At 38.2% G+C, this 22,058-nt stretch overlaps 1 protein-coding gene across 12 annotated transcripts in view; it reads right to left on the reverse strand.

Annotated features, from left to right (window-relative positions):
* The window catches only part of mybpc1 (myosin binding protein C1), a 45,560-nt gene extending 25,176 nt beyond the window's left edge, over positions 1 to 20,384 (reverse strand). For 3 of the 12 annotated variants that reach the window (XM_047389132.1, XM_047389130.1, XM_047389138.1), the window contains exons 1-13: positions 20,144 to 20,384; positions 14,647 to 14,673; positions 12,539 to 12,610; positions 10,049 to 10,264; positions 7,703 to 7,744; positions 7,211 to 7,252; positions 5,847 to 5,957; positions 5,289 to 5,437; positions 5,084 to 5,201; positions 4,926 to 4,977; positions 4,279 to 4,335; positions 2,255 to 2,263; positions 24 to 190 (exon numbers count right to left, since the gene is read on the reverse strand). In XM_047389132.1, the coding sequence (XP_047245088.1) occupies positions 24 to 190; positions 2,255 to 2,263; positions 4,279 to 4,335; positions 4,926 to 4,977; positions 5,084 to 5,201; positions 5,289 to 5,437; positions 5,847 to 5,957; positions 7,211 to 7,252; positions 7,703 to 7,744; positions 10,049 to 10,264; positions 12,539 to 12,610; positions 14,647 to 14,673; positions 20,144 to 20,165 (1,084 nt within the window). In that variant the 5' untranslated portion in view covers positions 20,166 to 20,384. The remainder of the gene's footprint in view (positions 1 to 23; positions 191 to 2,254; positions 2,264 to 4,278; positions 4,336 to 4,925; positions 4,978 to 5,083; positions 5,202 to 5,288; positions 5,438 to 5,846; positions 5,958 to 7,210; positions 7,253 to 7,702; positions 7,745 to 10,048; positions 10,265 to 12,538; positions 12,611 to 14,646; positions 14,674 to 20,143) is intronic. The other 9 variants (XM_047389134.1, XM_047389133.1, XM_047389135.1 and 6 more) reach the window with 8 other exon arrangements.
* Positions 20,385 to 22,058: the final 1,674 nt, after the last annotated feature.

Raw genomic sequence — 22,058 nt, forward strand, 5'->3', positions numbered from 1 at the left:
AAAATATTCAGGAACCCATCTACCTGCACTCTTTTTCTCTTCTTTGGGAATCTTTTTCATTCTTTTCAGCAGACCCCTTAGGTCGGTGATGCCGTACGTGAAAGCAATTTTCTCATATTGGTCTGGCCTGGCGTTCTTCAGGATGTCCCACACGTCCACCTCAGGGGTGTCATCTTGCTGCTTATGCTCCCTAGTTTTGCCATGTACAAGGTAAAAATGTGAGAACATGCACTATACACTGGCTTTTGCAACATGTTCTGAGGAACCACTATTTATCTAAAAAAAAAAAAGGGGGATTTAGAGGCAATTTTATCAATTTACTTAAACTCATTTTACTCCTTATTTCTTATTTTTTATAACTATTGCTAGACACGAGTTCCTCAGGACATGTCACCCAAAGGGATGGGCATGAGCTCTCTCTTTGTGTTGACTTTGGAACTGATCTCATATGTTAGTGTTTAAAGGGTAGACAAAAAAACAGAAGGTTTTGTTTTGGAGAGTTAGAGACTTAATAGGGAAAAATGATTTATTTCTTATGTCAATTATGCTCAATACGTCCAAGCCTTCTCCGTTTTTTGTTATTTTATTTCACTTTTGTATGAAATAAAATAACTTTTTGAGGCGGGCACAACAAATGAAGAACTACCAGCTGCACAAGCAAGCAAACTCAAAAACACAAGCGTAATATGAGCATGAGCTCATTTTGCAGCTACAGTTGCAGCTGTAAATCTTTTGGGGTATGCCCATCGTAGAAGCCATTTCATGCTGTGAGGATGCTGGAGAAGCATACCCACAGCATAATGCTGCAACCACTGTGGGTATAGTGGCTAACTAATTTTAGGATGTATTGAAAGTCAACTAAAAGCAAGACAACTGTTGCTGTATGGGTTTCTTGGAGGGGTGTGCCATTTTGCACAGGGATATTTTAACCAATAACTGGTGTGATGTTGAATAAAGGAGGAGAATCTTTAAATAGGGGATAAACTAGGTAAAATTTATTTATCCTAAATAATCTTGCTACTGAATAATATGAACAGCCAGGCCATTTTATTGCATAATGTTTGGCATTGTCTTACTGAAATGAGCAAAAACTACACTAAAAAAGACCACCAGTGTATATTGTAAGAAACCTACAGATATTTAAGCATTATTGACATCCTCTGTAACATTAACTAAGGTAGATGGTATTTTCTTTATTTGCTTATAAGATTCAACATCTATTCAACCGCTATTGTCGCTGTATTTAATTCTAGATTGTTTGCTCTCTTCACCAATATGCCGATGAGATATACACTGGCTTAAAAAGCTATTTCGCTTGATCTAAACATTTTAAAAACATTATGTGTTTGTAATTACAACAATCTTCTACTTTGAGAATTACATTTTTAGAATGAATAAAGGGATGGAGGAGAAATATTAAAGGTGGGTTAAAGAGGAATTTTGGTGGGTGGAGTTTAAACATAGGGGTTTAAGATGAAACGGAAAACTGAATCAAATTAAGATTGCACACAGGGTACGTCAGAGATGAATTACATTTTTTAGGGGCCCTTGGCTAGATAAAGAATCAAGCCCTGTAAAGTTACATGTGTTTAATTTCATGCAGCATGCAGAAATGTGGGAACTGTTCTTGTACCTAGCCCATCCCTTTGTTGTGTCTTTTTGAGTGATCACTTCAGAAATGCTCTTACATCATTAAATGTTGATTTTTTCCTTATGACGAGAGATGAGTGGACATATTAGATCAAACAAAGAACCATCAGTCAGACCTTTCTTGCTTTGACATTTCCCCAAATGTCGGAAAGGTTGAATTTACAAAAAAAGCATGAATTACTATTCTATTATTTCTTGCTTTTCTCATCTGTTTATTTGCAGTCAGTTATAAAGATAGCTGAAATAAACTTGGTGCTATTATCCTTATATTTCTAAACTGAAACAGATGACAGTGTGTAGTGATAACACTATTTTACAGCATCATTTCTCTGTGGCCCGCTAAAACATCAGTAATGATCCAAAATGTTGCTCTTTGCTCCATACAATGAGTTGAGGCAAGGACCATCACTATCATTACTGACTTCTAACTGAGCAGATAGAAATGTTGCCTTCAAAATAAAGTGTTACCATGCTACAGAAGGCCAACACTCTTGCTCGTACAATTCCTGGAGCTACACGTCATGCTGGGGAATCTAGAGGATTACAGTACTCACCTCCAGTAAGCTCTAATCGTTTTATAACCAATATTTTTCACTTTACTAACCTTTGATTTCTGAATATGTAGGGGAGAAAAAAAGACAAGCCCAAAACAAATGTGTAATTTAGCTCGGAATAGTGATGCTGATAGGTTCATCTGTGCTCACATTTAATCCTGCACAGTATCTTAACTATGTAACACGGGGTTTATTCTGAGCAGCTACAATAGCTTACCATGTAGCTGAGGTTTTAAGCTTTAAATTGGGTGTAAGAGAAGATTCTTTCACATTTGTCTATCATAGTCATAAAAATATAATGGAACTGTGTGAATATCCGGATTTCTGTTTTGCTTAAAGGTGCAATGTGTATATTTGTTAAAACTTTTTTACGGTAGACAAAAAGTCACTATATCACTGTCATTATTACTGATTTGGTGACATAAGCATGCTAACAAACATGCTAACCACATAGCACTTAGCCTTGTAAATAAACATTTACTGCTGTTGAGGTTTTTTGTTCACTTAAACCAGGGTGCTCTGTTGGTAGAAAAGCTGTTGGTTTAGACCTGCATTATTTTCTACATAAAGTGGTTAGCTTTACTTTTTTTTTTTTTTTTGCTAAATGCACAGGCTGGGTGCACAATTTCTACAATGTTAACACGTAATTAACAACCTGAGGAAGTGATAATAATCATTTTATTAGTCATTTAAAAATGATTAGCGGACTTGTATAGTTTTGTGTTTCCATTAGACGAAGTACATAAACTTTGATTGTTGTAGCATAGCTGCCAGGTGTTTCAGAATTAGATTTTTAGTTGATTTCTTAATCTTTTTTACATTTAGAAACAATGCGAGTGTGGAACCAAAAAGGGTTGGGCAAAAAATAATTAAGATGGAAGAGCAGCGTAAGGCCACAGCTAGTTAGGTAAAGCTGTATTGCTGGCTAGCTAGGTAAGGAGGCATGTAGGTGCCTATCTAGGGTGCTAGGGTGGTATTCATAGATAGATTGACTAGCACAGTTGGATATTTTCTAATATAATTCAAAAGTACCAAATGTTTATACATTTTCCTCCCGTTACTGCCACCAAGCCATTGGAAAATACTGGCTGTTTCAGAATAAGCCTCATATTTAATATTTTGATTTCATAATTTTCTAAACTTGGCCGTGATCGGGTGTGAAACCTGAAAGTGTAAGATAAAAATGGTTTAGATGGGAGACCAAAAGTGGGGTCAGTGTGGCTTTACAGTTAGCTAGTTAGCTAAAGCTGTTTCAGCAGGTAGGTATGTAGATAAATAGTCTTCAGAGCATTCACAAAGGGCCTATGTTTATTTGAGTGTGATAAAATGTTTATAAAAGAATAATATTTCTTTTAACCAGGTAATCAGGACTTGTTTGCTTAAGACCCTTAAGTTAGTATTCAATCAGAATAAATGTTTTTTTTTAAATGTTTGAAAGTCTGACTAACAGTTAGATAATTTATACCATCATAAAAGCACCAAATGTGACTTTTCTTTCCCCAGCTACTGGGGATGAAACCAGCTACTAAGAATGAAACCAGCAGCAAGAGATTTTGTACCCTATTCACCATCCAAGTTACCTGGATTCCTATTGTTTTTTTTTAGGTTTTCAACTAATTTTACTGTCAAAATGTAGATAAAAATTTGTATCAGTAATTATGCTTATTTAAACAACTTTTACACATTGCACCTTTTAAAAGACTCATTCCAGTATAGTTATCTTGTTTAAAATGTGTTCATTTTTAAAATGATAATTGAATAATATGAATTCCTTTTTTTAAACTGCACTAACAAACACAGTTCTCTATATTTTCTACACATATGTTGATTAAATGTAACTGCCTAACTGAAGATATGTAAAAAAATAATAGCTGTGGGCTGAGAAATTTCAAATAATGTAATTCTAACATTAGTAATGATAAAGACAACCTAGAGTGTTAAATCCTAAAAATCACTGATTTAACTTGCTGCTCATACCTCATATAATTTTAAATAGGATGTGAAATGGAAGAAAAAGAAGCACATCCAAAAAAATATGACAAGGACAAACTCAGGGTCAGGATGTGGTTCTCACCTATGCTTAAGGAGACCACTAAAGTCAAGCTCTCCTGCATCTTCTTGTCCTTCACTGCTGTTGTTAACAAGGAGAAATTATTGAACATTTAATTAGACTTGCAATTGTTACCAACACTAGAAAACAATGCTATAAGAGCAACACAAAGTCATAACTCTGATGTCAATCGATGAATTAGCTCCTAGCTAACTCATGATTTGTTCTTACAATGAAACCTTTTTTTGTCTTTGTACAGATAAAGCTCAAAATAAGGTTGTTTGTGTAACACACATCAGGAACTGTCCCAGCCAGTATGGTCACAATGTTGAAGCAATGTTGAAGCAACATTGCTGAAAAGCAGCATTGTAGTAATGCAGTGGTACCGGGATGCTTTGCATTGCTTTACATTGTTCAAATCGAGATTTAAAGTGCAAGAGTTGGCATTTTAATTACACATTCAATTGTAAAACTTTTATTTAGTAGTATTACTTTATGGAGAAATGTTCACAGTTGCTCCACAGTGTAAAGTACAATTTCTTATTTTCATATTCCATTGTACTGAGGGATTTAGACATTTTGTTGAACAAGATATATGTGAAAAATGTTGTAAAACATTAGCTGTTATACATATAATGGTTGTTGCTGTCTCATTGGTAATTTTTTATTACCTTCTTTTGAATGCTGAGCGAATATCAATAGCGTGTGAGCCTGTTTCAACTTCTGTAAGACAGCAGAAACATAGATGCATATAAATGCATGTTTTTTTTCCACTAGGATTTCATGTGATCAGATTGAAGCAGTTTTAACCGTCTTGTGTGTGACAAACCTTTAACTTCTAAATCAAAGGAACAGCTGTCAAACTTGTCCTTGTAGGTCACCTCGCATCTATAATTTCCAGCATAGTTGTCTTTGGCCTTGATGATGTGCATCTCAAATGTGTGGATCTGCCAATGGGGCGATGTAGCAGAGTTTGTGAAAAGCACCATTATTAGAGAAGTGAGGGAGGGTGCATGAGTATATGGGCTCTTTACCTTCGTCTGCCTGTCAAATGTCTCTTTAAGTTGTAGGTGTTTTCCTGTCTTGCTGGCCAGATCCATCCATTTCCCTTTAAACCACTTAACAGTAGGTTTGCGGAGAAGATCCTTAGCTTCCACCTTGGCAACAAATGTGATGTCACCCCCTGTAACAAATTAAAAGCAAACTGGCTATTTTAAAACCCCTTAAAACTATGATACCTTTGTTTTTTGACTATTCCGTATTCTACGGACTGACCTGGGAATTAACCTTCATCTCTAACCCTTTGCTTGTTTATCTTATCTACTGCTTTTAAGAGTGTTTATGAGATAATTTCAAGACACTGTCTCAGTGGGGTAATGGGTGAGTAACAGCACAGACTCTGCAGAGTGGTGTGTAAACTACAACTGCTTCCTGGTCTGAAAATTATTAGGTTGGTGCCCTGTATGCCGAGCAGTCCCTCATATAAACCCACAATATAGCCCCCATTAAGCTCAATCTGTGCTGTCTAATGCATCCACAAGTTTCTCTTTAATTTCTCTTTTGAATTATGATCAGGGTTTTTTGCCACTCACCCACAGTGACAGTTCCACTCTGTGGGCTCTCGATCAACAGCGTAGACAACGGTGGGTTGTCGATTGGTTTGTCCACGTCCTCTGGGACCTGACCCTCTCCCAGAGACCACACTAATCAATAAGGAAAAACAAATCCATAACTCAGAGCTGTCTTCTGTCGCTTTGTAAGAATAATACAGTAAGAAATCTCAACACCCACCTTTTGTTTTGTGAAAACTTTATTTGAACATAGTCTTAAAAAGATAAAAGAAACACCTAAAACTCAACAATCAGACACAATCCCTCACTTTTAGCATTCACACCTCATACAGCAGCAGACATTTTAGCTCTTTGCATGAAAACAAATGTGAAAATGAACACATGTGAGAATAAGTGTATAATTTTATTTTATGTAGCTATAGAGCTTCTAAAAATTCCAATGTCACAATGTTGACATATCCTGCTTTTATCATATTAAGACTTATTAAACTTTGTTTATTGTACCCTGTCTTAACATTTTAACCTACTTCTGCTATCTTATTACTGACAAGCTTATTTCTAAACCCCTCCTTGCTGTTTGTAGTTTAAGTTTTTTACAGAGATAAAAAGGCACCATTTCAGGAGTAATCCATAATTTGAATTTAAAGAGTACTTTTACTCTGGCTACAGATTCCTTTTCAGAATGCAATGGCTATTCTTCAGGGAGCAGGTTGTATTAGATGATATTTGATTAGAAGACATTTTATATGGTACTTGACAGAAGTACCAGGTACACTTGACAGGTAACATCCGAACTGAAGGTTGCTCACCTGAAACTTGCAGATTACTTACCAAAACTCACTGAATACTTTTTTTCCAGAACTTACAGGGTACTTTTTGAAACTGCACAGTTCCTTCAGATGGTAGTTTCTGGGTACATTTGAGGATCAGGTTTATTATGAAGTCACTTGTAAAATAGTACTTTCCACAACTTGCAAAATTGTTTAGAGACCTGACTGTATTACAAGGTGGCTTGTACCCAGGTACTTTCATTATCTTATTAGTTACTTTTCTGAAATTCACATAGTACTTTTAGGACTGAACTGTACTGGTACCTGAAACAAGTTCCTAAAAGTACACTGTGAGTTCCAGAAAGTACCCTGCAAGTGCCGTATAAATTCCAGGAAAGTGCTTTGTAAGTTCTCAAAAAGTACACTGTAATTTGCAGAAAGTATTCTGTAAATTCCAGGAAAGTGCCTACTGTATTATGCATTGTTATAATTTTTTAACAGCTCTGTTGTGTCCTACAAGGGCATTAAAGACAGAATGGTTGAGGGACAGCTGTATAAAACCTGTTCTGTTTTTGGTCAAAGCACACAAATTTCTTTTGTTTACTATTTTGTTACCTGAGTCTTTTCTCCCCGTGGTTGCCACAGGGGTACTATCATCTAAACAAAAAGAGAAATTTAAAATATATTGTGAGAAATAGTTTTGTAAAGTCTGTGAAGCAAACACGCAGTCATAAACCTGAGAGCTACGAGCAGTTAAAGGCATGCACGCAGGGATGGAAGGATTCATAAATTAAGAAAATAAATATTTATGCAGGGATGCCAGATTTGTGGGGGCTTTTTTTAAACGAAAATTTCAACTGTTTATGCATGAATGCATGAATACCTATTTATATTAATTAAAATCTAGAAGGACAATTTAGTTTGTATTAATATGTTAGCAAGGGAACAGTTGGACAGTTTTGAAAAAGCTAACTTTCCAAACACACAAAATATCCAAAATCAAACATGTCTCAATCATGTTTCCTATATTTAGTCATGTTGAATTAGACTAGGCTTGTTTGGTAAGAGGGACTAAAACGATGTTGGGTTTTAACCAAAGGATCTTACTAGGCAGGTCAATTGAGAGTTTCTTCACTGTATTGCCATTCTCTGTGGGAAAAAAAGCACAGTTACTATTGAAATCAATCAAGGCACTCTAATCTAAAAGCTCTTGCCTAATCTTCTCAGGGTAAATGGTCCATGTGTTTTGAACATTTAAAGCAGAATTACAACAATTGACCTTGTTTTTCACAAACTTGTGAGCGAGGGAGCAAAATTGCGTCTGGTCTGAGGCAGCCATACGTTACTCCTGTTTGCCTCATCAAGTGATTTTTACTTTAGGAAGTTTTTATTGTCAAGGCTGAAGAATATTTAACAATATTTTTCATTTTGTCTTTCTCAGCAGATTAAATGAGTTCTTGGTAGCATGTTCTATAAAAGCCTCTTTTTAAATTTCTTTTTATTATTATTGTTATTTTTTTGCTTATTGGTTTGTACATAAATGGTTTGTATATACAGTACCTTCCACTGTTTTACTATCCAAGTGTAGTGAGAAGTGAGTCTGCCATTTTGCAGTGATGTTTGAAATTTCAACCTTAATTTTTCATCAATTTTACAAAGTCCAAGTGAAATTTCTCACAAGATGTAGTAACATGTAGAGGTGTAGTATATTACTCAAAACAGACTATAAAGCACTGCAGCCTGAAGAAGTAAGCTAATGCTAACATTAGCATGCTACTGATAATGTTCACAGCTAATTATTGTGAATTTCAGATCTGTTAACGATGTGACACGATTATTTCTCAGAGGTCTCTTTTAATGGCTGTTTGTACTATAACTTTATAGTGCATGTAAATATCTAGTTTCAACTGTTGAAAAAAAAGCAGGTAAAAGTATAAAGGGCTGTTATTGGGGTGTTGACTGCTATTGTTGCTAACTATTGTTACCTCCAATAAAGGTGTTACTTACAGATTGACAACTTTACAAAGAAGAAATTGAATGATCATTTAAATAAAACCTTGACTAAGTCATACTTGATTAAGCAGCTAAACGCCATGGCTGTATTAATAATTAAGGTTTTGCAACAGTGGCACAAGCAAATCTAAAGCAAACACGGTCTCAGCAATCACAAGTCCAGCTGTATTCATTTGTGCACATTCATCTTATAATGAAGCTTCATAACAGCAGAATACAGAGGGTCATTTTTGATTACTCACCTTTCACACAAGTTGCATCTGCTTTAATGTTGTTAGACTTCTAAAAATCAGGGGTTTATTGGGAAATTTGCATTGTGGAATGTTATGTGTTAGGTCAAAATAACTCTACTCACTTTTGAGAAGTCTGTAATACCTTTGCTTATGTACTATCCATAGTGAAAGTTGTTGACCACAATGTACATTTCATTTCACATTTGCTCATTTTCAGGCTTTCCTGATGCTTATTGAACTCCCTCATAAGATCTTATACTTTATAAATGCCAAAAAAGAGATGCTAGTGTTCACTGTCTTGCTTTATATTTCGTTCCCTGGAAGCGTGATATTTTTGCAGAAGGGATAGTCTTGTGCATGCAGTACTGTGTGAAAGTCTTGAGCTGTCTGATGCCTTGTTTAATCTAATTTCTTGCTTCAAGTGAGCTGACCTTTCCTACTATTTTTAATTGACCTTGAAAAATACAGGTGTAGTAAGAATAGCGACAAAAAGTTTATTTATTTCAGTAATTCAATAAATAGGTGTTTTTCTGTCAGCTTTCATATTTATGCCTTACAGTTAATGAAAATCTCAACTTAACACAAACATAAGACCAATAAAAAAAGATTTTTATTTTTTTTTAAATGGGGTTGCACGTGGTGTAGAGGGTGCACCCCACATACAGATGCTATAGTCTTCGATGCAACCATCCGTGATTCGATTACCAACACTGGGACCTTTGCTGCATGTCTTCCCTCCTTCTGTCTCTGCCCATTTTCTTTACATATCCTGCAAAATTAAGGCTGTATATCTTCTCCACATGTCTACACTAATATGCTATTATAGCCAGGTAAATGAGCTGGACACAAACCAAAATCCAAAGAAAAACTTTGAAAGACCTTCATTAGCCTTTTGCACAGTATTGTCATTTCCTTTTTATTCTAGATGTCTGCATGCCAATAAACACCAATATTGGACTGGTTTAAATGCATGGCTCCTTTCACACAGCAAGAATGAAGTCCATAGCATTCTTACCAGGGACAAAGTTCTGACCCAAGTTCAAATAAAGGTTCACATAAAGTATTTTGAAAAAGGACAGCTGCTTGGGGATTGTAGTTTGCACTTTTAATGTTGCTTTTGGTCTCTAGAGTATAGGGGTTAACCACATGCAGTTTCACTGAGATGGAGACATGGGAATGAATCACATTATTAAACCAGCATACTTACCAGGTGGTGGGGGAGAGCCAGAGCCCTCTTCCTTTACAGCAGGGTTAGAGGGCGCTACTTGCTCATTTAACCCAACCACACTAGGCTCTGGTTGGCTCGAAATGTTCTTGACCAGGTTCTGCTCCTGACCCACCACAGCCTGTAATGGCTCAGGCCCTGTGGGCTCTGGTTTCTTCCCATCAGTCTCTACAGGCTCTTTCCCCTCTGCTACTGACTCTGTATAGCAGACAAAGTGCCAGGCTGGAGCAGCGAGCACAGAGCACAAACACAGGCTACCTGACAAGACGGCGCTTGTTCAGGCGAGGTAGGTATAAACAGCTGAAGACCAGACGGACTTAATTGCTAGAGTCTGATTTTTGCTTTTTGTCCTTTTAAACAGTTTTTAGCATTCTAACATTTGCCAAAAGTGATCAGCCAGTCTCTGGCCCAAATTTCAAAGCATTGTACAGGTCCTTCTCAAAAAATTAGCATATTGTGATAAAGTTCATTATTTTCCATAATGTCATGATGAAAATTTAACATTCATATATTTTAGATTCATTGCACACTAACTGAAATATTTCAGGTCTTTTATTGTCTTAATACGGATGATTTTGGCATACAGCTCATGAAAACCCAAAATTCCTATCTCACAAAATTAGCATATCATTAAAAGGGTCTCTAAACGAGCTATGAACCTAATCATCTGAATCAACGAGTTAACTCTAAACACCTGCAAAAGATTCCTGAGGCCTTTAAAACTCCCAGCCTGGTTCATCACTCAAAACCCCAATCATGGGTAAGACTGCCGACCTGACTGCTGTCCAGAAGGCCACTATTGACACCCTCAAGCAAGAGGGTAAGACACAGAAAGAAATTTCTGAACGAATAGGCTGTTCCCAGAGTGCTGTATCAAGGCACCTCAGTGGGAAGTCTGTGGGAAGGAAAAAGTGTGTCAGAAAACGCTGCACAACGAGAAGAGGTGACCGGACCCTGAGGAAGATTGTGGAGAAGGGCCGATTCCAGACCTTGGGGGACCTGCGGAAGCAGTGGACTGAGTCTGGAGTAGAAACATCCAGAGCCACCGTGCACAGGCGTGTGCAGGAAATGGGCTACAGGTGCCGCATTCCCCAGGTCAAGCCACTTTTGAACCAGAAACAGCGGCAGAAGCGCCTGACCTGGGCTACAGAGAAGCAGCACTGGACTGTTGCTCAGTGGTCCAAAGTACTTTTTTCGGATGAAAGCAAATTCTGCATGTCATTCGGAAATCAAGGTGCCAGAGTCTGGAGGAAGACTGGGGAGAAGGAAATGCTAAAATGCCAGAAGTCCAGTGTCAAGTACCCACAGTCAGTGATGGTCTGGGGTGCCGTGTCAGCTGCTGGTGTTGGTCCACTGTGTTTTATCAAGGGCAGGGTCAATGCAGCTAGCTATCAGGAGATTTTGGAGCACTTCATGCTTCCATCTGCTGAAAAGCTTTATGGAGATGAAGATTTCATTTTTCAGCACGACCTGGCACCTGCTCACAGTGCCAAAACCACTGGTAAATGGTTTACTGACCACGGTATCACTGTGCTCAATTGGCCTGCCAACTCTCCTGACCTGAACCCCATAGAGAATCTGTGGGATATTGTGAAGAGAACGTTGAGAGACTCAAGACCCAACACTCTGGATGAGCTAAAGGCCGCTATTGAAGCATCCTGGGCCTCCATAAGACCTCAGCAGTGCCACAGGCTGATTGCCTCCATGCCACGCCGCATTGAAGCAGTCATTTCTGCAAAAGGATTCCTGACCAAGTATTGAGTGCATAACTGTACATGATTATTTGAAGGTTGACGTTTTTTGTATTAAAAACACTTTTGTTTTATTGGTCGGATGAAATATGCTAATTTTGTGAGATAGGAATTTTGGGTTTTCATGAGCTGTATGCCAAAATCATCTGTATTAAGACAATAAAAGACCTGAAATATTTCAGTTAGTGTGCCATGAATCTAAAATATATGAATGTTAACTTTTCATCATGACATTATGGAAAATAATTAACTTTATCACAATATGCTAATTTTTTGAGAAGGACCTGTATATCTGGTCTTTGCATATCTATACTATAGAGTGATCAAGGGGCAGGGATTTATTTAAAGTATTATCTGATTTCTTGCAGCATTTAATTTAGACAGATATTAACAAGAACCCAATCCCTTTATATGCCTCCTGTTTGATGACTCTATATGACATACAGAATCACTAATAAAGACAGCCACAGCTTAAGTTAGTAAAAGCAACATATTCCAGTTAGAGGAGCACATGTACCTAGATTTGACTGATCTGAACTATGTAAACTAAGTTTTTGTGTGAACATACGGTGCAAGGAAACTGCAGTTTCAGGCCTCTGAGTGAATTTAAAAAAATGTGACGACACACAACAAAAAAACGCGTGATATAAGTGGAATGTGCAAGGGGTGCAACACAGTGTGAGTGCAGTGATATAAACAGTGAGGTGGCAGCATTACCCACCTGGTGGGGGAGAAACCTCCAGGGAAATCTCAGGTACGGTTGGGGCACCGTTACTGTCTGGGGCAACACTTTCTGAGCATGTGACAGATATATTGGTGGATGGAGCAACTGTTTTAAATGAGGTACAAAGCTCCAACATCTGCAAGGCCACTCGTTCACCCCCTCATACACACCAAAACAAACACGCAGACGAAGAAACACATCTTTCTCCACCCACCTATCTGAGCATACACCCGTCACCACAACAGACTTCTTATTCTTTAGAGTTCTTACACTTTAGTTACATATAGACTATACAGATAATTACCCATCTGCACTTGAAGGGTCAATTACTACATGCATTGTGTTGTGAAAAGGCTGTTTTTAAAGCAGTTATTACTCACTTTCTGTTTTTGATTTTGTGAAGTTAACTAATTACAGTGCCTTGCAAAAGTATTAATACAACTTTTTCCTAATTTTGTCATGTTATAGCCATAAACCTAAAAGTATTTTACATGACTTGATCCATCACTGTGAAGTGGAAGTTAAAAAGGTGATGCATTGTTTTCAGTTTATTTCATAAATGCACATCTTTACTCCAATAAATCTAAATAAAATCCAGTGCAGCCTCCAGAGGTAAGCTAGCCAAACAGCATCAGAAAGACCAAGGGACACACTAAAAGGTCAGGGATAAAGTAGTGGAGAAGTTTTAAAGCAGACTTAGTTATAACCAGTGAAGAACCCAAGAGGCCCGTGTTAACTCTGGGGTGGCTGCAGAGAACCATATAATCTGTTGGCTCGACAACCATTATATGCACAGTCCACAAATTTGGCCTTTGTGGTAGAGCGGCAAGAAGAAAACTGTCAGAAGTCCTGTTTAAAGTTTGGCCTTAACCATGTAAAAAACACAGCAAACCTGTGGACAAAGGTGATCTAGTGAAATAACCTTTTAGCCTATATTCAAAATGGTAAAACTGCACATCATACAGAACAGTCCATCTCTCCACTCCAACATGGTGGTGGCGACATCATGCTCTAAGATTGCTTTTCTTTAGCAGGTACAGGGAAGCAAAATGTTTGAGACTGGGCTGGAGGATCACCTTCTACCAGTATGACTCTAAATAGCCAGAGCTACAAAGAGAGGGTTTATAAGTATATTCATATGTTAGAATGGCATAGTCAAAGTCCATACCAGAGGCCCCTCATGTAGACCACTAATCTACATGAGAATCTTTGGCAAGTTGCAAAAATTGACATTCACAGACTCTCTTCACCCAATTTAGCTCTCTTGTTCAGCAAAGCTGGTAGAGATGTACCCCAAAAACAGCTGAAATCACAGTGTATTGACCCACGCAGACGTGTTTTTCTGTTTTGTAAAACGTTTTAAAAGCCATGTACCCTCCAGTTTCCATTTCACAATTTTCTACCACTTTGAGTTGGTCATACAGTCTTATGTGAGAAATCTCAAGTGGTATTAAATCTTTTGCAGGGCTCAGTAAGTCATCTTTAAACATGTCATCTTTTTAGTATGGTTTTAAGTATTATGAGTTGACAGAATTATTTATCGGAACTGTCCCCTGGATTATTTTTAGTTAGACCCTAAAAAGATTAGCTCTTCCCCCCTCGACCATGCTGGAGACCCAAGATGCTATGGCTCCAAGGTCAAACCCCCAGTCCCCGCTAAAAGCCTGTTAGATGCCAGCAACATGCTCACATGGGATGGCAGGGCTGTCAGCTGAATCAACATAGGGGGATCAGCTGGTAGGGGAGAGGAATGCATGAGATGTTGACAGCCTCGTCACAGATGAGTCCAGAGAGCAGCAACACATCCATACTGTTGTCTATTGGCTCCACATTTACACTCCCATGTGTCTGTGTTGGCACTTTTACAACACTTTTTATCATCAAGATGTATTTATTTCTATCCTGCATCCATGCAGGTCTGTCCTAGCATGTTTGAAGTGTAAATTTCAACAGTGATTCTATAAAATGTATTGATTTTGATTTGTCTGGTTTTCCTTAGGCGATTATTTGTCTTTAAACTAAATATTTAGAAGATTGCTCATCTTTGGCAGCTCTAATCTGCTTGCTAGACTGTGAGATGACCAGGAGATAAAATGTGCACTCACCTTCTGGCTGACCATTTGGCATCTCGTCTACAGAAAGACAAACAAAACAATGTCAGACAAGGCGGTAAGACATCTTGTCTAATGTCTTTAATGCAAATGGTATTATCACCTTTTTGTTTTCTTCTGTTTGAACACATTGACCCCCACTATGATGCCTGTTCACCAACAAGCTTTATTATGCTGGATAAATGGTGCCCCATGGTTGGACTCCATGGTGACTTAACTATTCACAAAGGACACCTCCCTAATGCATAATTTGTATGCCATCTGTCTTTTCTTGACTAATTGAAATTAAAATTGGGAGCCCATATATCAGCAACATGTTGAACACACATTTGGGATCACACCATATATACCGCCCCATGTTGGTAGGGCACTCAGATGTCACAAGATAATATGGTCCTTATACAGTACACAAAAAAGTCTTGATCCCTCTTAACCTCACTGTCGCCTTACCGTCTTACTTAAACTGATTTAAAAACTTTACAGAGTTTATAATGCAGGGGGATTTGTTGTCAACATAGCTTCAGACTCTTTACACAAATAGCTGCATTAGCTGACTGTTCTTTAATAGAATACTTCAAATAGAGTCAAAGCAGTCAGGAAAATGAGTTAAAATATCTTGGGATTTATGCAATTGCTTTTTCCAAGCCTTTGCGGTGACTTTCAGGTGTATGGAGAAGAAAACAATTCCTGGTTGGCGCAGGGAGGGCATTGTAAGGAGATGCTGGACAAAACAATATCCAGCTCCAGCAACACTATCCATCTCCCTTTAGGAGATCCCAAGGCTTTCCCATGCCAAAAGGAATGTATAGTCCCTTGTAGTCTGGGTCTGCCCTGAGCCCATCCCTTTTTGCCTTGTTGATTGTGCCTGGAAAACCTTTAAATGGAGGTAGGTGCCCAGAAGCCATCCTGATCAGATGCCTGAACCTTCAGCTGCTTGTATCTAGGATTTTGTTCTTTCGGTCATGATTTACATCTCACGGCCAAAGTCGAGAGACAGAACCTAGACTGGTAAATCAGTTTTTTCTTCACCACAACAGACCAGAGTGACACCCATATTACTGCAGATGAGGTCTATCCATCTCCTGCTCCACCCCACCATCACTTGCTAAGCATCCACTGACTACAATAATCATGTGCCTAAATGGTTGCCACCTGGCAACAATCAGTAATCAGTATATAAACCATCCTAAGACTGTGAAATACAGATTCTTGTTTTCAGTCTTCTGTCACACATGGTTCAGATAATGAAACAATTGTTAATATCAGACCTAGAAACAAATACAAAATACAGTTTTCAAATGAATCCATTTATTATCGTGGAAAAACGCTACCATCAAGAGATTTCCACTTCATCAGTGCACTGAATATACTCCCAGAACTCCTGGACACCATTTTTCTTGGGGAAAAATGTGAAACGGGCTTTTGTATTCTTTTTGGCCAGCTGTGTGTTGACCTTGCACTTTCCCATGGATGCCAGTTTTTCTTTGTCTATTTCTTATTGATGACTCATAAACACTGGTTGTGAATGATGCATGTGAGGCCTGCAGTGCTTTAGATGTTTTTCTTGGTTCTTTTGTTACCTCCTGGATGGGTTGTCAGTGTGCTCTTGGAGTAATTTTTGTAGGTTGGCCCCTCCAGGGAAGGTTTTTTCTTTGTTCTGTTTGTTTTTTTCATTTGTTTATAATAACTGTGGTTTGCTAATTTCCCAATGACTAACAAATGGCTGACCTTGTGACCCTTTCTAGGCTGATAGATGTCATGACTTTGTTTCTTATCTGTTCATGATCAATGCAGTGTGTTGCTTTGTGAGATCCTTTAGCCCGCTTTATGTTGGCGGACATGTTTATTTTAAGGGATTTTGCGATTCTGCAGGTGTGGGAGTAATTAGGCATGGGTGTGACTGATAAAATTAAGTGGGGGTAACTCTTCAGAGAAAACAAACATGGTCTAAAAATGAATAAATTTGGGTTTGCATAAACCAAAATGAGAGGTTTTTAGATTGCAGTTGTCACAGGATGGCAGAAATCCAAGTTCAAGTTGACCATATATGTATTAAACATTAGCTTGCATCTCAAGAGCTTCTAATGAGAGCTTCCTTTGCCCTCCCTGGAGCACCCTTTGCTACTGGTTAGATTCTGATTACAATAACTACCATTGCATTGCAACTGAAAAAAACTTCACACAACCACATTTAAAAAAAAATCTATACTCTGATCTTAATGTAGTCATCCGGTCTACTGTCCTGACTGCGAAAATAAACGTGCATGCTTTGTCTCAATTAATAACCTACGTTAAAAAATTTAATCTGAGACAGCCCTGTGAATGGGAATAAACTAAAACGAACTCTGAGCTCAGTATAACGGCATTGCAAACATGATAGGGCCAGAGAGACTGGATCTGAGCAGAAATAAAAATACTTTCTTGATTGAATATATGGTCATGTTGGAGACTGAAGTTTTAATTTCAACTATTGAATTACAACACGTCTTAGCAGTCTGAGCATATTAAAGAGAATTATGGTAATTAAGAAAGTGTTTGGGATAAACAGAGAAATGATAGTAGGAGTCCTGAGAGGCCAAATATGATTTTTATTGTAATCTGAAACTGTAATATCTATCATATAGAGGATGTAGTGATTCACCTTTTTTATGTAGTTCAGATAGTGAGCTGCCATTTCAGGTCAATATTTCTCTCCTTTGAGTTGTGTGTTGTACTTGTGTAAAACAGCAAAGTCTAAGTCTAATTGCCAAGGTTCTTCCTGTAGTGTCATTTGTAGTGAGTCCCATTAGCCTTCCTTCTCAGTTTCAAAATTAACCACTCTCCCATCTCACTTCATAACAATGCATTGCTGGCTGCCCAACCACAATCCTGCAGTGTCACATCATCTATCTAAGACTGGGCCTCTGTCTCTCTCTGTCTCATCACTGCTGAGATAATGAGTGTGGAGAAAGGTTTTGTTTTACTCCCGGAGGGCTCCGAGTGCAGCTGACATGGCTGCAGGTATGTGCAGCTGTTGTCCATGCTGGCCTGCAGACAGAAGGGCTCATATAGGCTCAAATGAGAGCCAAATTACCATCAGCTTCATATTTTCCTTAAATAAACCTTTATGATGTTGGCAAAGAGAGTCTGATACCAAGAATGTTCCTAGCTTAGTTTTTTCTGTGTCTTTGACTCCATTCGTCTTTGGCAACTGTTGATATTAGATGAGAACTACCCTTATGTGATAATTAACTGCTGACAGCCTTTCCCCCTTTTACCGCCTTTTGATTAATGATTTGATATCTCATATCACTAAGCAACATAGTCAGAAGGCAGAGTCAGGAGAGAGTGATGGACTGGATATAATAAATATGATCAGGTGAGGACATTTGTCTTGACAGCATTGACACTCAGATGTTGTAAACAGTGAGGACAGCCCCAGAAGGCCGTGTGGGCATGGGAGAAGAGGTTTAATGGGAAAGTGCCTGACCTCTAAGTGATCCATCTTTAGTGGCAGGAAAGTGGCAGGCAGAGGTTGGGCTGCAATAGTTGGAAATGGCACCAAACAAGGCACAGGGATTAAAAGTGTGCTCATTCTGAACTATTCCAGGGACAAGAATCTGTTTCCCAAGAGACCCACAGACGACCATTTCTAGTGTTGACTTGGGTGTCTAAAATAACAGTACTGGCCCCCCTCTTCCTCAGCTGTTCAGATTCATTTAAAGAACAATGCTTTTCCGCTCTTTTATCTGCTGGTATGGTAGCTATTTTTGGGAAGTGTTAGTAGCAGAATGGAATGTTTTGAACGTTTTTATTTTGCCATAGCTTTTTCTCTGTGAGTATCTGTAATGTTTATGGAAGTAGATGGACACCAAAGGGGTACATGAGATGTTTCTGACTCCACAAACAACACTTTCTAAACGATAAATGACTAAAAAGAGAGACGACCCTCAAATCAAATTGTTTTTAAATTACATATAAAAGATGAAACTGTTTTTTGACTATTCTATACAAAGTAGAGGCAATTCTCAATTTATCAGAAAAATGTGTTAGGATCTTGCCTAGTTTTTTAAAAGTGGTTCCAGATTATTTTGGATGGGACCTGTGGGTTAAAAAAAAGTCTAGTTTTTGACATTTTGTTTCTAAATAAATACAGGTACTGATCGAACTATAATCACCATAAAACAGATGGCCATTGATAGCCAGGCTTGGGAGGGAAGCTTATACCTTGAGGAAAAGTATTTTGAGCTTACATCTAACACAGCTTTTATGCTGCCATTGACCAAAACTTGGAGGAGAGTCAACCTATTAGAATTTGACTGAAGAAAAGATCCTAAAAACTGAATAGGAAAAGTAAATCTTGATGAAAATCCTGATTTATCCTTTTAACCCTTATAAGCTACAGATTCTCTGGAATGGTGATGGAAGTGTGTTAGAATTGTGCCTAGTCCTCAGGACATTCCTAAATAAAAACCTTTACAGATGGATGAAGGGTGGTTGGGGTTGATCAAATTATTTAACCAAGCCTGACTTTTAGCATCTGTGTTATGGCAAACTTTGCACAGGAACTATGGGCATAAAGTCTAAATACAGAAACATACTGGCCAATCTTAAATAGCCATTAAAACAATCTACTTGGATGTCTAGTGTTTAATGCGTTGAAGCTCCAAACAGTTGAATATTAAAATTATTAAGATCTTGCATCCTCTTACCCAAAAACATAAGAATGCATAAATTTTTTTTTCTATATTGATATGTCTGGGTAGACATCAGACCTGGAGAGGGCTTTACTAATGAGGAGCCAAGGGGTAATACCATCATATGATGACAGGCACAAGCAGTGTGTTGATGGACATGATGGTACAGATGAGAGACGTTATGTTGTAAAAGAAAGGTTCAACAAGAGGGCGGGACAAAAGACGGGTTGTGATTCTATGGTTGGTTGAAATTGGATGTGGAGGGGGAAGGTCTCGGAGGAAAAAATAGGCTGTTTCTGCTGGGCTACACAAGTCATCAGGAAGGCATTTAGACGATTTATCCTTGTATGGCTTCTCCTCTCCTCATGGAATTGCATCATCCTTCCTGAGAGCTTCACTTGTGTCTGGCTGAGAGCATTTGTCCACATTCCTGCACCACTCTCCATCACGTATGTTTCTCCAGTCAGAGAAGTCCGGTGTGCAACAACACTGCCCATCCACAGACCTTAGGTCATTTCTTGCACCAAAGATGGCAGAGACACACATGCATCAGTAATACAATACCACTGTCAAAGTCACTTTGAGGATTCCTTTGTACAGGCTGGCAGGCAAAGTGATGGATCCTCCTGCTGTGAGAAGCAGCTTGCTCTGTTCCCTCAAGACGTATTAATAGAAATAAATTCTCAACTTGCATCCCAGGTGTTAACTCTCCTAAAGAAATTACTTTTTCACCCAGAATTTGGTTAAAACCAACAGAGCAGCAGGTGTAATTTAGATTTGTTTGCATGAAGGCAATTTGTAATCAGGACTCCTACCTTTCTTTGTTGGCTCTGGCATCTTGAGCCGGCGTGCAAGGAAACTTTCAAGGAATCAGAAGATTTCTGCAGGTAGATACAGTCAATGAGCGTGATTTTAAGTCGTTGGACTCCTCTTAGTCCAGGAGGAACAGTAAAATGATGATGACTCTGAAACTTTAAAAGAAACTATGATCCCCTTAACCGCAGCTGATGAGTACACAGGATTTGGAAGTCTTAGTAGGGGGTAGACTGGAGGACCACTGACAGATCCGGGGGGGCGGCTGGGTTTTTGGGCTTATATTGAGAGGTGGAATGCTCCTCCTCTCCGTGGTGGAGCTCTGTGCTACACCTATAGCAGGGTTATTGTATAAAACACATAAACAATTGATTAGAGTTGTGTGTTTTTGGCTCACAAATGTCATATCGTCAGATGATACCAAATTTTATGGATATTATTTCAACTAATTTTAAATTCTTAGATTTTATTAGTAACCTCAGTATAGAGAACAAAGTATTGAAGATAGTTGTGTTTCTTTGATGAGACAGCTTTTATTCTTTTGCGGTATTTCCACCTTAAAGCTCCAGATGACTGGATAATTTTGAATAAACTAGCTTTTAGGTTTTTATACATTTTTGCCATGCATGTTTTCCCAAACTGGAAATAATAAGTAATAAAAAAAATCTAAAGATAAAAATCCTTGATTTCATGGTTTTTCAAGAGGTTGTAAAAAAAGTCCTTGAATTTGTGCATTCTGCCATTTTTAGGAATATTTACTGAAATTATATGAACCATTTTGAGTTTCTATTTTCAGCCTCAGACATTGTATGCAATCATTTAATGATAGTTAAAGATGTGGGAATGTAAAATATGGAATGTTATTTGCTAATCTTCTGAAATTAACAAAAGATTGCCATTATTGTAGATGTATTTACTGTAGCCCTATTGAGCCGTGCCTTGCTTACTTTGGGGATATTCCCTTGGTAGGTAAAAAACTAATCTGAAGGGTGGGATATAAAAGGAACAGGTTTCATCATTGTCACGGGGCTGAGGCTGATGTAATGTTCTCCTGAGTTATTCTCAGAAGATGTGCAGCATATTTAGGGAATCTGTTGATTCATTTTGAAAGAAAAGTTAAATATGAGAAGCAGGGACATGATGCAGATTGCAGATATCAATTTAATCCAGATGGAAAGCTTGCCAAGAACAGTGGGCTTACCAACCCAGAGAATAAATACAGTGGAGATGCCTGGAGGGAGGCAAAATGGTCTATACTTAGAAAGCCATCATAAACCTTGACATTTGACACGTGCACGTGGAGAATTTTATTCTGAATTATGTAGCTGAAGTGGCTGATTTAGTCCTGGTTAAACCTTTTGCCTCATTAAACCTAAATGATATATCAGGTCTGTGCTTTGGTGGAGTTAAAGAGATTAAAGGGCAAGGCTGAAAGCTTTCCCCTTTAACCTCTTTGTTGTACAGAACTAACATCGCACCCCTGGCTTTTTTTCCTCTCGTGGCATAAAACTAATTCTTGAGTAATACATTATCGTTCAGTCATAGAGGAAGACCTCTGGAAAAAGTCACAAAATCAAAAAAACAAAGCATTCTAACTCCAGCAAGGTTGCTCATAGGTATGCCTTTAATTAAAAAGACACACCACAATAACATTTTGTCTTGCAGGATTGCCCTTAATTTAGCTTCATCAATCTTCCCACAGCATGATGCTGCCCACAACATGTTTCACCGCGGGGATGGCGTGTTTTGGGTGATGTGCCATGTTCGTTGTTTGCCTCACATAACGTTTTACATATCAGCAAAACACTTCAGTTTTGATTTCATTTAATCAGAGCACCTTTTTCCACATCAATTCAACGTAAATTCAATTCAAAAATACTTTATTAATCCCAAAGGGAAATTAAATGTTGTTGTAAC

Source organism: Girardinichthys multiradiatus, chromosome 17, assembly GCF_021462225.1.
Source record: "Girardinichthys multiradiatus isolate DD_20200921_A chromosome 17, DD_fGirMul_XY1, whole genome shotgun sequence".
In the NCBI taxonomy this organism is placed as follows: Eukaryota; Metazoa; Chordata; class Actinopteri; order Cyprinodontiformes; family Goodeidae; genus Girardinichthys; species Girardinichthys multiradiatus.